The sequence below is a fragment of the Fundulus heteroclitus genome, unplaced genomic scaffold, assembly GCF_011125445.2.
Source record: "Fundulus heteroclitus isolate FHET01 unplaced genomic scaffold, MU-UCD_Fhet_4.1 scaffold_41, whole genome shotgun sequence".
Taxonomy (NCBI): domain Eukaryota; kingdom Metazoa; phylum Chordata; class Actinopteri; order Cyprinodontiformes; family Fundulidae; genus Fundulus; species Fundulus heteroclitus.
Window position 1 is genome coordinate 2,463,646 of NW_023396824.1, and position 13,286 is coordinate 2,476,931.

Here is a 13,286-nt window from a genome sequence, read left to right on the forward strand (position 1 = left end):
AGGAGAGACAATGGGGGGTTGCCATGGCAACAGCGTTAGCGGACGTGTGTGTGTGTTTCCTAAAAGCTTTCTGTAAGCATTCTCTCTCACCCTGTGTGTCTGCCTCGCTCGCCCCGGGTGAGTGACATCACAGAGGGGAGGGGATTCCTTCAGAGAGCGAGGAGGGGGGGGATGGTAGAGAGACATCAGCGCTCAGAGAGAGAGAGAGAGAGAGACGCACCGCCTCTCTCCTTCCTCCCTGGTTCAGTCGTCTCTCTGCAGGACTCCTGTCGCTGCTCCTCTTCCTCCTGCAGGAGTCTTCACCTCCTCCTCCTCCTCCTCCTCCTCTCTGAAGGAGTGGACAGAGCGCGTCCTCAGGCATGTGTCTTGGTCAGCGGGTCCAGGGAAGCAGCGAGCTGAAGGTCCCTCTCCTGGTCCCCTGGTGAATTATTCATCGGTCCCTCCTTCAGCGTCTTTATGTAAGCGCCGTCCTCCTGGAGAACGCTGAGGCAGGGAGGCATGTTTGTGTCCGTGTGGTACGCCAAGAAGATGGGAAGAAGATTCATCAACAACGTCAGGAGAGCTAAGAGGCACAGGCAGAGGATGATGGTAGGACACCCTTCCTTTGGTCCAGCTGCTCTGATGGCTCTGCTTGGCCTGTGATTGGCCTTCAGGGAGGGGGGGGGGGGGGACCAATCATGTTAAAACGTTCTGGGATCTCTCTGGTTCCAGAGGCTTGAAGGTAAACCTGGGTCCAGCTTCAGGACCTTCTCCTCTGTTTGTGAAGAGGTGGAGATGTTCCCACTGAGATGGTCCAGGAACCACAGAGAGATGGAACTGGTCCATGGATGGATGGATGGATGGATGGATGGATGGATGGATGGATGGATGGATGATGGATGGATGGGTGGATGGGTGGATGATGGATGGATGATGGGTGAATGGATGGATGGCTGGATGGATGGATGGATGGATGGATGATGGATGGATGGGGGATGATGGGTGGATGGATGGATGGATGGATGGATGAATGGGTGGATGGATGGATGGATGGATGTTTAATGGATGGATGGATGGATGGATGGATGGATGGATGGATGGACGGATGATGGGTGGATGGATGGACGGATGGATGGACGGATGGATGGATGGATGGATGGATGGATGGATGGATGAATGGGTGGATGGATGGATGGATGGATGTTTAATGGATGGATGGATGGATGGATGGATGGATGGATGGATGATGGATGGATGGGGGATGATGGGTGGATGGATGGATGGATGGATGGATGAATGGGTGGATGGATGGATGGATGGATGTTTAATGGATGGATGGATGGATGGATGGATGGATGGATGGATGGACGGATGATGGGTGGATGGATGGACGGATGGATGGACGGATGGATGGATGGATGGATGGATGGATGGATGAATGGGTGGATGGATGGATGGATGGATGTTTAATGGATGGATGGATGGATGGATGGATGGATGGATGGACGGATGATGGATGGATGGATGGACGGATGGATGGAAGGATGGCTGGATGGATGGATGGATGATGGGTGGATGGATGGAAGGATGTATGTTTAATAGATGGATGGATGGGTGGATGCATAGATGGATGGATGTTTAATAGATGGATGGATGGGTGGATGCATAGATGGATGGATGTTTAATGGATGGATGAAGGATGGATGGATGTTTAATGGATGAGTGGATGGATGGGTGGATGATGGTGGATGGACTCTGTTAGAGAACAAAGCCTTGATGTTGATTGATGACAGTGATCTGTCATTAAATGCAGAACCGCCAGGTGGTCCAGGTTCTCAGAACTACAACCACCAGGTTCTGGTTCTGAGAACCTGGACCTTCTGGTCCTGGTCTCAGAACCTGGACCTTCTGGTTCTGGTTGTGAGAACTAGGACCAGAACCCAGATTTATCCTCCAAACAGCAGGTGATCAAAGCTCCTCCTCTCATCTAGACCTTCAACATCTACTTAACCAAGTCTGACTGGTAGGACCAGCAGAAGCTGGGTTGGAGAACCGTTCTAGGTGGAACCTGAGAGCAGTGTTATAACCGCCTCCATCCAGAAGGTCTTCCACATCAGCACCGGGCCAGACATGTTCTACTGGGTCAGCTGATGTAGAACCGTGGTCTACAGGAGGAACTGATGATTGACCTTGGCGAGGAACCAGGTCTCCTCCGGTGTCGCTGAGAACATCAGGAGACATCTAGCAGTCGGTAGAGGTTCTGAAATCTAGGAACTCCACCCTGTTCTTCTAGAACTCTCAGATGGAGGGAACCAGGTCTTTGGCCTTCACTGGTACCTTCAGGTGGTACCTTCTGAGACCTTCCTGAGAGCTTCCATGCCTGATGTTGCTTGATTCTTAGAGTTCCTCTAGGAACCATGAATAGGGTTCTCCAGCCTGAGCTGTTCAGTCTGAACATGGTCTGAACCCAGACTAGATCAGAACCAGGACTAGATCAGAACCAGGACTAGATCAGAACCAGGACTAGATATGGGCTTAATGAGGAGATGTTTCTCCACAGGCTGGTCTGAGATGAACTGAATCTGGTGATGAAGGCTCCAGGTCCTCCAGGGATGGCTTGGTGTGATGGTTTTAATGTTCCTCAGAGAGGAACGTTCTGTTTGCCTCTACCTCCTGGTCAGTCTGAAGGCTGGAGAAGAAACATCTACAAAGATCTACAGGTCCCGGGTTCCTCTGATGACCAAGTGGAGATGTTTCCTCACCGCAGCTGGAGGAGGCAGCAGGACCAGCTTCACTCTTCATCCATGGAGCTTCAGGTTGTCCAGAACCTTCAAACATGGACCAGAGAAGTGGAGATGTTCCAGCAGATGTTCCTCAGACTGAGGACCTTCATCCGTCTGGTGGTGATGGACCCGTATGTTCTGAAGCAGTTTGACAGGCTGCTACTGCGTGGACTTCTCTGACCTGTGGTTCTACAGGTTCTGCTGGAATCGGGTCTGGGTTCAGTCACATTGAACAGCGACTGAACCCAGACCCGGTTCCAGCAGAACCCGTTCAGTCACATTGAACAGTGACTGAACGGGTTCTGCTGGGTTTGGACCCATTCATTAGAACAGCTGTGGTACCAGCAGAAATGTGACGGTGTCAGTGCTTTTCACTGCTCTGCCTCAGAGCAGAGGGAAGGTTCTCTGACTCAGGAACATGTGGATCCTCAGAACCAGCTGGTCTCTGCTGGCGCCTAAACTGACAGAAGGTCCCACCTCTGACCCGGTTCTCTGACCCGGTTCTCTGACCCGGTTCTGGATGTGAACGTGCCACGTCTGATGGTCCATATGGAGCTCTAGTCTCTTGTCTCTGTTGGTTCTGATCCAGTCCAACCGGCCCACTCCAGATGTTCTATGGTGTCTCTGTTGGTTCTGATCCGGTCCAACTTGACCTCTGCAGATGTTCCAACTAGAACTTCTCAGTGTTGGTCCATTGTTCTAACTGAGGACTTTGTTGTAGGAAGGCCCAGTTGGAACGGATCAGAACCAAATGGACCTTTGTGCGTTGTCCATCTAGCAGGTTCTGGTCCCTCAGCATCATGCTGCCACCTCCATGTTTCACTGTTGGTTCCACCTTTATCTGATGACTGCAGCTTCTACTGAAGCAAGATGGATGGAACAGAACTCTAGAACACATTAAGGGCTCAGTATGTTGTTTTAGAACCTGATCCACGATGCTGATGGTTCTGTAAGGTTCTCTAAGGAACCTATGAGGCCAGGAACAGAACTCTGGAACACATTCAGGGCTCAGTATGTTGTTTTAGAACCTGATCCGTGATGCTGATAGTTCTATAAGGTTCTCTAAGGAACCTCTGAGGTCAGAAACAGAACTCTGGAACACATTCAGGGCTCAGTATGTTGGTTTAGAACCTGATCTGTGATGCTGATGGTTCTATAAGGTTCTCTAAGGAACCTCTGAGGTCAGAAACAGAACTCTGGAACACATTCAGGGCTCAGTATGTTGGTTTAGAACCTGATCTGTGATGCTGATAGTTCTGTAAGGTTCTCTAAGGAACCTCTTAGGCCAGAAATAGAACTCTAGAACACGTTCAGGGCTCTGTATATTGTTTTAGAACCTGATCTGTGATGCTGATGGTTCTATAAGGTTCTCTAAGGAACCTCTGAGGCCAGAAACAGAACTCTGGAACACGTTCAGGGCTCGGTACGTTGTTTTAGAACCTGATCCGTGATGCTGATAGTTCTATAAGGTTCTCTAAGGAACCTCTGAGGTCAGAAACAGAACTCTGGAACACATTCAGGGCTCAGTATGTTGGTTTAGAACCTGATCTGTGATGCTGATGGTTCTATAAGGTTCTCTAAGGAACCTCTGAGGTCAGAAACAGAACTCTGGAACACATTCAGGGCTCAGTATGTTGGTTTAGAACCTGATCTGTGATGCTGATAGTTCTGTAAGGTTCTCTAAGGAACCTCTTAGGCCAGAAATAGAACTCTAGAACACGTTCAGGGCTCTGTATATTGTTTTAGAACCTGATCTGTGATGCTGATGGTTCTATAAGGTTCTCTAAGGAACCTCTGAGGCCAGAAACAGAACTCTGGAACACGTTCAGGGCTCGGTACGTTGTTTTAGAACCTGATCAATGATGCTGATGGTTCTGTAAGGTTCTCTAAGGAACCTCTGAGACCAGGAACAGAACTCTGGAACACGTTCATGGCTCGGTATGTTGTTTTAGAACCTGATCTGTGATGCTGATGGTTCTATAAGGTTCCCTCAGGGACCTCTGAGGCCAGGAACAGAACTCTGGAACACGTTCAGGGCTCGGTACATTGTTTTAGAACCTAATCAATGATGCTGATGGTTCTGTAAGGTTCTCTAAGGAACATCTGAGGCCAGAAACAGAACTTAGGAACATGTTCAGGACTGAGTATATTGTTTTAGAACCTGATCTGTGATGCTGATGGTTCTATAAGGTTCTCTAAGGAACCTCTGAGGCCAGAAACAGAATTCTGGAACATTTTCAGAACTCAGTACGTTGGTTTAGAACCTGATCTGTGATGCTGATAGTTCTGTAAGGTTCTCTAAGGAACCTCTGAGGCCAGAAACAGAATTCTGGAACATTTTCAGAACTCAGTACGTTGGTTTAGAACCTGATCTGTGATGCTGATGGTTCTGTAAGGTTCTCTAAGGAACCTATGAGGCCAGAAACAGAACTCTGGAACACGTTCAGGGCTCGGTATGTTGGTTTAGAACCTGATCTGTGATGCTGATGGTTCTGTAAGGTTCTCTAAGGAACCTCTGAGGCCAGGAACAGAACTCTAGAACACATTAAGGGCTCAGTACGTTGGTTTAGAACCTGATCTGTGATGCTGATGGTTCTGTAAGGTTCTCTAAGGAACCTCTGAGGCCAGGAACAGAACTCTAGAACACATTAAGGGCTCAGTAAGTTGGTTTAGAACCTGATCTGTGATGCTGATGGTTCTGTAAGGTTCTCTCAGGAACCTCTTAGGCCAGGAACAGAACTCTGGAACACGTTCAGGGCTCAGTATGTTGGTTTAGAACCTGATCTGTGATGCTGATGGTTCTATAAGGTTCTCTCAGGAACCTCTGAGGCCAGGAACAGAACTCTGGAACACGTTCAGGGCTCGGTATGTTGTTTTAGTACCTGATCTGTGATGCTGATGGTTCTATAAGGTTCTCTAAGGAACCTCTGAGGTCAGAAACAGAACTCTGGAACACGTTCAGGGCTCAGTACGTTGGTTTAGAACCTGGTCCATGATGCTGATGGTTCTGTAAGGTTCTCTAAGGAACCTCTTAGGCCAGAAACAGAACTCTGGAACACGTTCAGGGCTCGGTATGTTGTTTTAGTACCTGATCTGTGATGCTGATGGTTCTATAAGGTTCTCTAAGGAACCTCTGAGGCCAGGAACAGAACTCTGGAACATGTTCAGGGCTCGGTATGTTGTTTCAGAACCTGATCTGTGATGCTGATGGTTCTATAAGGTTCTCTAAGGAACCTCTGAGGCCAGGAACAGAACTCTGGAACACGTTCAGGGCTCGGTATGTTGGTTTAGAACCTGATCTGTGATGCCGATGGTTCTATAAGGTTCTCTAAGGAACCTCTGAGGTCAGAAACAGAACTCTGGAACACGTTCAGGGCTCAGTAAGTTGGTTTAGAACCTGGTCCATGATGCTGATGGTTCTGTAAGGTTCTCTAAGGAACCTCTGAGGCCAGGAACAGAACTCTGGAACACGTTCAGGGCTCAGTATGTTGTTTTAGAACCTGATCTGTGATGCCGATGGTTCTATAAGGTTCTCTAAGGAACCTCTGAGGTCAGAAACAGAACTCTGGAACACGTTCAGGGCTCAGTACGTTGGTTTAGAACCTGGTCCATGATGCTGATGGTTCTGTAAGGTTCTCTAAGGAACCTCTGAGGCCAGGAACAGAACTCTGGAACATGTTCAGGGCTCAGTATGTTGGTTTAGAACCTGATCTGTGATGCTGATGGTTCTATAAGGTTCTCTAAGGAACCTCTGAGGCCAGGAACAGAACTCTGGAACACGTTCAGGGCTCAGTATGTTGTTTTAGAACCTGATCTGTGATGCTGATGGTTCAGTAAGGTTCTCTCAGGAACCTCTTAGGCCAGAAACAGAACTCTGGAACATGTTCAGGGCTCGGTATGTTGTTTTAGAACCTGATCTGTGATACTGATGGTTCTATAAGGTTCTCTAAGGAACCTCTGAGGCCAGGAACAGAACTCTGGAACATGTTCAGGGCTCGGTATGTTGTTTCAGAACCTGATCTGTGATGCTGATGGTTCTATAAGGTTCTCTAAGGAACCTCTGAGGCCAGGAACAGAACTCTGGAACATGTTCAGGGCTCTGTATGTTGGTTTAGAACCTGATCTGTGATGCTGATGGTTCTGTAAGGTTCTCTAAGGAACCTCTGAGGCCAGGAACAGAACTCTAGAACACATTAAGGGCTCAGTAAGTTGGTTTAGAACCTGATCTGTGATGCTGATGGTTCTATAAGGTTCTCTAAGGAACCTCTGTGGTCAGAAACAGAACTCTGGAACACGTTCAGGGCTCAGTAAGGTGGTTTAGAACCTGGTCCATGATGCTGATGGTTCTGTAAGGTTCTCTAAGGAACCTCTGAGGTCAGAAACAGAACTCTGGAACACGTTCAGGGCTCAGTACGTTGGTTTACAACCTGGTCCATGATGCTGATGGTTCTGTAAGGTTCTCTAAGGAACCTCTGAGGCCAGGAACAGAACTCTGGAACATGTTCAGGGCTCAGTATGTTGGTTTAGAACCTGATCTGTGATGCCGATGGTTCTATAAGGTTCTCTAAGGAACCTCTGAGGTCAGAAACAGAACTCTGGAACACGTTCAGGGCTCAGTAAGTTGGTTTAGAACCTGGTCCATGATGCTGATGGTTCTATAAGGTTCTCTAAGGAACCTCTGAGGCCAGGAACAGAACTCTGGAACACAGTCAGGGCTCGGTATGTTGGTTTAGAACCTGATCTGTGATGCCGATGGTTCTATAAGGTTCTCTAAGGAACCTCTGAGGTCAGAAACAGAACTCTGGAACACGTTCAGGGCTCAGTAAGTTGGTTTAGAACCTGGTCCATGATGCTGATGGTTCTGTAAGGTTCTCTAAGGAACCTCTGAGGCCAGGAACAGAACTCTGGAACACGTTCAGGGCTCAGTATGTTGTTTTAGAACCTGATCTGTGATGCCGATGGTTCTATAAGGTTCTCTAAGGAACCTCTGAGGTCAGAAACAGAACTCTGGAACACGTTCAGGGCTCAGTACGTTGGTTTAGAACCTGGTCCATGATGCTGATGGTTCTGTAAGGTTCTCTAAGGAACCTCTGAGGCCAGGAACAGAACTCTGGAACATGTTCAGGGCTCAGTATGTTGGTTTAGAACCTGATCTGTGATGCTGATGGTTCTATAAGGTTCTCTAAGGAACCTCTGAGGCCAGGAACAGAACTCTGGAACACGTTCAGGGCTCAGTATGTTGTTTTAGAACCTGATCTGTGATGCTGATGGTTCAGTAAGGTTCTCTCAGGAACCTCTTAGGCCAGAAACAGAACTCTGGAACATGTTCAGGGCTCGGTATGTTGTTTTAGAACCTGATCTGTGATACTGATGGTTCTATAAGGTTCTCTAAGGAACCTCTGAGGCCAGGAACAGAACTCTGGAACATGTTCAGGGCTCGGTATGTTGTTTCAGAACCTGATCTGTGATGCTGATGGTTCTATAAGGTTCTCTAAGGAACCTCTGAGGCCAGGAACAGAACTCTGGAACACGTTCAGGGCTCTGTATGTTGGTTTAGAACCTGATCTGTGATGCTGATGGTTCTGTAAGGTTCTCTAAGGAACCTCTGAGGCCAGGAACAGAACTCTAGAACACGTTCAGGGCTCAGTAAGTTGGTTTAGAACCTGATCTGTGATGCTGATGGTTCTATAAGGTTCTCTAAGGAACCTCTGTGGTCAGAAACAGAACTCTGGAACACGTTCAGGGCTCAGTAAGGTGGTTTAGAACCTGGTCCATGATGCTGATGGTTCTGTAAGGTTCTCTAAGGAACCTCTGAGGTCAGAAACAGAACTCTGGAACACGTTCAGGGCTCAGTACGTTGGTTTACAACCTGGTCCATGATGCTGATGGTTCTGTAAGGTTCTCTAAGGAACCTCTGAGGCCAGGAACAGAACTCTGGAACATGTTCAGGGCTCAGTATGTTGGTTTAGAACCTGATCTGTGATGCCGATGGTTCTATAAGGTTCTCTAAGGAACCTCTGAGGTCAGAAACAGAACTCTGGAACACGTTCAGGGCTCAGTAAGTTGGTTTAGAACCTGGTCCATGATGCTGATGGTTCTGTAAGGTTCTCTAAGGAACCTCTGAGGCCAGGAACAGAACTCTGGAACACGTTCAGGGCTCAGTATGTTGTTTTAGAACCTGATCTGTGATGCCGATGGTTCTATAAGGTTCTCTAAGGAACCTCTGAGGCCAGGAACAGAACTCTGGAACATGTTCAGGACTCAGTATGTTGTTTTAGAACCTGATCTGTGATACTGATGGTTCTATAAAGTTCTCTACGGAACCTCTGAGGCCAGGAACAGAACTCTGGAACATGTTCAGGGCTCGGTAAGTTGGTTTAGAACCTGATCTGTGATGCCGATGGTTCTATAAAGTTCTCTAAGGAACCTCTGAGGTCAGAAACAGAACTCTGGAACACGTTCAGGGCTCAGTAAGTTGGTTTAGAACCTGGTCCATGATGCTGATGGTTCTGTAAGGTTCTCTAAGGAACCTCTGAGGCCAGGAACAGAACTCTGGAACACGTTCAGGGCTCAGTATGTTGTTTTAGAACCTGATCTGTGATGCTGATGGTTCTATAAGGTTCTCTAAGGAACCTCTGAGGCCAGAAACAGAATTCTGGAACATTTTCAGAACTCAGTACGTTGGTTTAGAACCTGATCTGTGATGCTGATGGTTCTGTAAGGTTCTGTAAGGAACCTCTGAGGCCAGGAACAGAACTCTAGAACACATTAAGGGCTCAGTAAGTTGGTTTAGAACCTGATCCGTGATGCTGATAGTTCTATAAGGTTCTCTCGGGAACCTCTGAGGCCAGAAACAGAACTCTGGAACATTTTCAGGGCTCAGTATGTTGGTTTAGAACCTGATCTGTGATGCTGATAGTTCTGTAAGGTTCTCTCGGGAACCTCTGAGGCCAGTAACAGAACTCTGGAACACATTAAGGGCTCAGTAAGTTGGTTTAGAACCTGATCTGTGATGCTGATGGTTCTATAAGGTTCTCTAAGGAACCTCTGAGGCCAGGAACAGAACTCTGGAACATTTTCAGAACTCAGTATGTTGTTTTAGAACCTGATCCATGAAGCTGTTGGTTTGATAACGTTCTGCTCCATTTGTTGAGGTTCTTTTGAATTAAAAATGTGTGTTTGGACCAGAACATGGTGTGGCGTTATGGGTAGGATTAGGGTTCTATAGCTGGGCTCCTGGATGGGTCAGTTTGGGTTTGAAGGAACTGAAACTCTTATCAGAGAACCAGAGGTGTTCTGGTTCTGGTTCTCTTTCAACAGAACCAGACCCAGCAGCTGCTGACGTTGATGGAGATGCATGTTGTCAGAGTTTACAGCTCTTGGAGAACGGATGACCCGGTCCAGCCCGGCGGCGCTGATGGACGGTTCTGACGTTCTGCGGTCCAGACCGGCGGCGCTGATGGACGGTTCTGACGTTCTGCGGTTCTGCAGTGAGAGCAGCAGAAGCAGCGAGCTGTCAGGATGGATGAGGAGCAGCTGGACCTAATTCACCCTGAATCCGTTACATAACCCAGAACCTCCAGCACAGAGGGAGCTGCACGGGCCTGCAGGCTTCAGAACCAGAACTGTTTCATAACCAGCAGTACCTCCAGAACCAGCAGTACATCCAGAACCAGCAGTACATCCAGAACCGGTTCTAAACCCGTTACATAACCCAGAACCTCCAGCACAGAGGGAGCTGCACGGGCCTGCAGGCTTCAGAACCAGAACTGTTTCAGAACCAGCAGAACATCCAGAACCAGCAGTACATCCAGAACCAGCAGAACATCCAGAACCGGTTCTAAACCTTTTACATAACCCAGAACCTCCAGCACAGAGGGAGCTGCACGGGCCTGCAGGCTTCAGAACCAGAACTGTTTCAGAACCAGCAGTACATCCAGAACCAGCAGTACATCCAGAACCAGCAGTACATCCAGAACCAGCAGAACATCCAGAACCGGTTCTAAACCCGTTACATAACCCAGAACCTCCAGCACAGAGGGAGCTGCACGGGCCTGCTGGCTTCAGAACCAGAACTGTTTCAGAACCAGCAGTACATCCAGAACCAGCAGTACATCCAGAACCGGTTCTAAACCTTTTACATAACCCAGAACCTCCAGCACAGAGGGAGCTGCACGGGCCTGCAGGCTTCAGAACCAGAACTGTTTCAGAACCAGCAGTACATCCAGAACCAGCAGTACATCCAGAACCAGCAGAACATCCAGAACCGGTTCTAAACCTTTTACATAACCCAGAACCTCCAGCACAGAGGGAGGTGCACGGGCCTGCAGGCTTCAGAACCAGAACTGTTTCAGAACCAGCAGAACATCCAGAACCGGTTCTAAACCTTTTACATAACCCAGAACCTCCAGCACAGAGGGAGGTGCACGGGCCTGCAGGCTTCAGAACCAGAACTGTTTCAGAACCAGCAGTACATCCAGAACCGGTTCTAAAGCCGTTACATAACCCAGAACCTCCAGCGCAGAGGGAGCTGACAGCTGCACGGGCCTCCAGGTTCTTTAGTTCTGTCTGGTTTCACAACTGGAGCCTTACTGTGTTCACCATAGAGCTATACATGCTAGAAGCTTCATTAGATTTTATTCTGGGACTGTTTCATGTTCAAAGGACACAGAACCAGGTAACCAGCCACAGAACCAGCTAACCAGGTAACCAGCTACAGAACCAGCTAACCAGCCCCAGAACCAGCTAACCAGCCACAGAACCAGGTAACCAGGTAACCAGCCACAGAACCAGGTAACCAGCCACAGAACCAGCTAACCAGCCACAGAACCAGGTAACCGGACCCAGCAGACCCCCGTCACCAAACACCCATCCCCCGCTAAGACCCCTACCAGGTGCCCCTCCTCTTCCAGGCCCCGGACTCCTGGTGGCAATCGGAGAACCGGGGTGTGAGAAAGACCCCGAGCCTCAGCGTGCTCAAATCTGTGTTTTTGCAGGTTTCAGAACCAGCAGAACATCCAGAACCGGTTCTAAACCCGTTATATAACCCATATCCATTTCTCAGCCTGTAGAACCACAGCCAACAGATCCATAACATAAACACCATCATTGTTTTATTGACCACAGCGTTCTGGTTCTCCCTGAGGTTCTGTTTGAGCAGCAGAGGAAGAGGTTCTGGATCATTTCACAGGAACGTCCTCATCAGGGTTTCATCATGAATTATCTGCAGCAGAACCGTTGGAGCAGAACCCAGCAGAACCCTGCTGGGGTTCTGATGTTAGCCTGTAGGATAATAATCTGCCATGAGTAGAACCATCAGAACCAGTAACCAAGATGGACCTCCTGCATAGCAACATGACTGTTACCGTGGCAACCGTAAAAAGAGGGAAACAACATAGAACTGTAGCTCATAGAATGTAAGCCGTAGATCATCAACACCTTGACCTTTTGTGATGATGTCATCAGTGATGACATAAGTGATGATGTCATCAGTCAGCTGTTCCTAACACCTCACATGTCTCCAGTTCTGATCAGCCATCAGAACCTCCTCCAGTTCTGATCAGCCATCAGAACCAGTCCCAGTGTCTGATCAGCCATCAGAACCAGTCCCAGTTCTGATCAGCCATCAGAACCAGTCCCAGTTCTGATCAGCCATCAGAATCTCCTCCAGTTCTGATCAGCCATCAGAACCAGTCCCAGTTCTGATCAGCCATCAGAACCAGTCCCAGTTCTGATCAGCCATCAGAACCATTCCAGTTCTGATCAGCCATCAGAACCACCCCCAGTTCTAATCAGCCATCAGAACCTCCTCCAGGTCTGATCAGCCATCAGAACCTCCTCCAGTTCTGATCAGCCATCAGAACCTCCTCCAGTTCTGATCAGCCATCAGAACCTCCTCCAGGTCTGATCAGCCATCAGAACCTCCTCCAGTTCTAATCAGCCATCAGAACCTCCTCCAGGTCTGATCAGCCATCAGAACCTCCTCCAGTGTCTGATCAGCCATCAGAACCTCCCCCAGTTCTGATCAGCCATCAGAACCTCCTCCAGTGTCTGATCAGCCATCAGAACCTCCCCCAGTTCTGATCAGCCATCAGAACCTCCTCCAGTTCTGCTGCTACATGATTGGATCAGCATGCTGGAGACCAAAGAGCAGAGACTGTGGTAGGGGACCCATCAGAGGCCAGGGGCCTTCCTCACAGCTCTGTCTCAGATGGCTCCCACGGGGTCGCTCAGTGTGGGCAGCCCTCTGCTCCCTGAGGGACGGTTAGACACAGAGACAGAACCACCCCCCCCCCCCCCTTTGTTTCTTAGACATCTTCAGTCCATTTCTGGAGCAGAACCAGGCTCCTTTCTCTCTGCTGCAGCAGCGGTTCTGAAGACGACCCAGAACCACAGGCAGAGATCCTGTGGACTCATTATATTTAAGCATATATAAAACCCCTGAGGTTCTAAACAAAGAAATATAATAAAATAAGTACCCCTCCCCCATTGACAGCTGGAGATAAGCACCATCACCCCTCAGGA

At 48.7% G+C, this 13,286-nt stretch overlaps 1 protein-coding gene across 4 annotated transcripts in view; it reads left to right on the forward strand.

Moving 5' to 3' along the window:
• Window positions 1–13,286, forward strand: part of dlg4b (discs, large homolog 4b (Drosophila)) — a 61,822-nt gene that overhangs the window by 29,723 nt on the left and 18,813 nt on the right. Inside the window, exon 1 of one of the 4 annotated variants that reach the window (XM_036131090.1) lies at window positions 206–588. The exons of the other annotated variants lie outside the window; for them this stretch is intronic. Coding sequence (XP_035986983.1) covers window positions 499–588 — 90 coding nt within the window. The 5' untranslated portion in view covers window positions 206–498. Of the gene's footprint in view, window positions 1–205; window positions 589–13,286 lie in introns of those variants that run through there. 4 annotated transcript variants of the gene reach the window in all.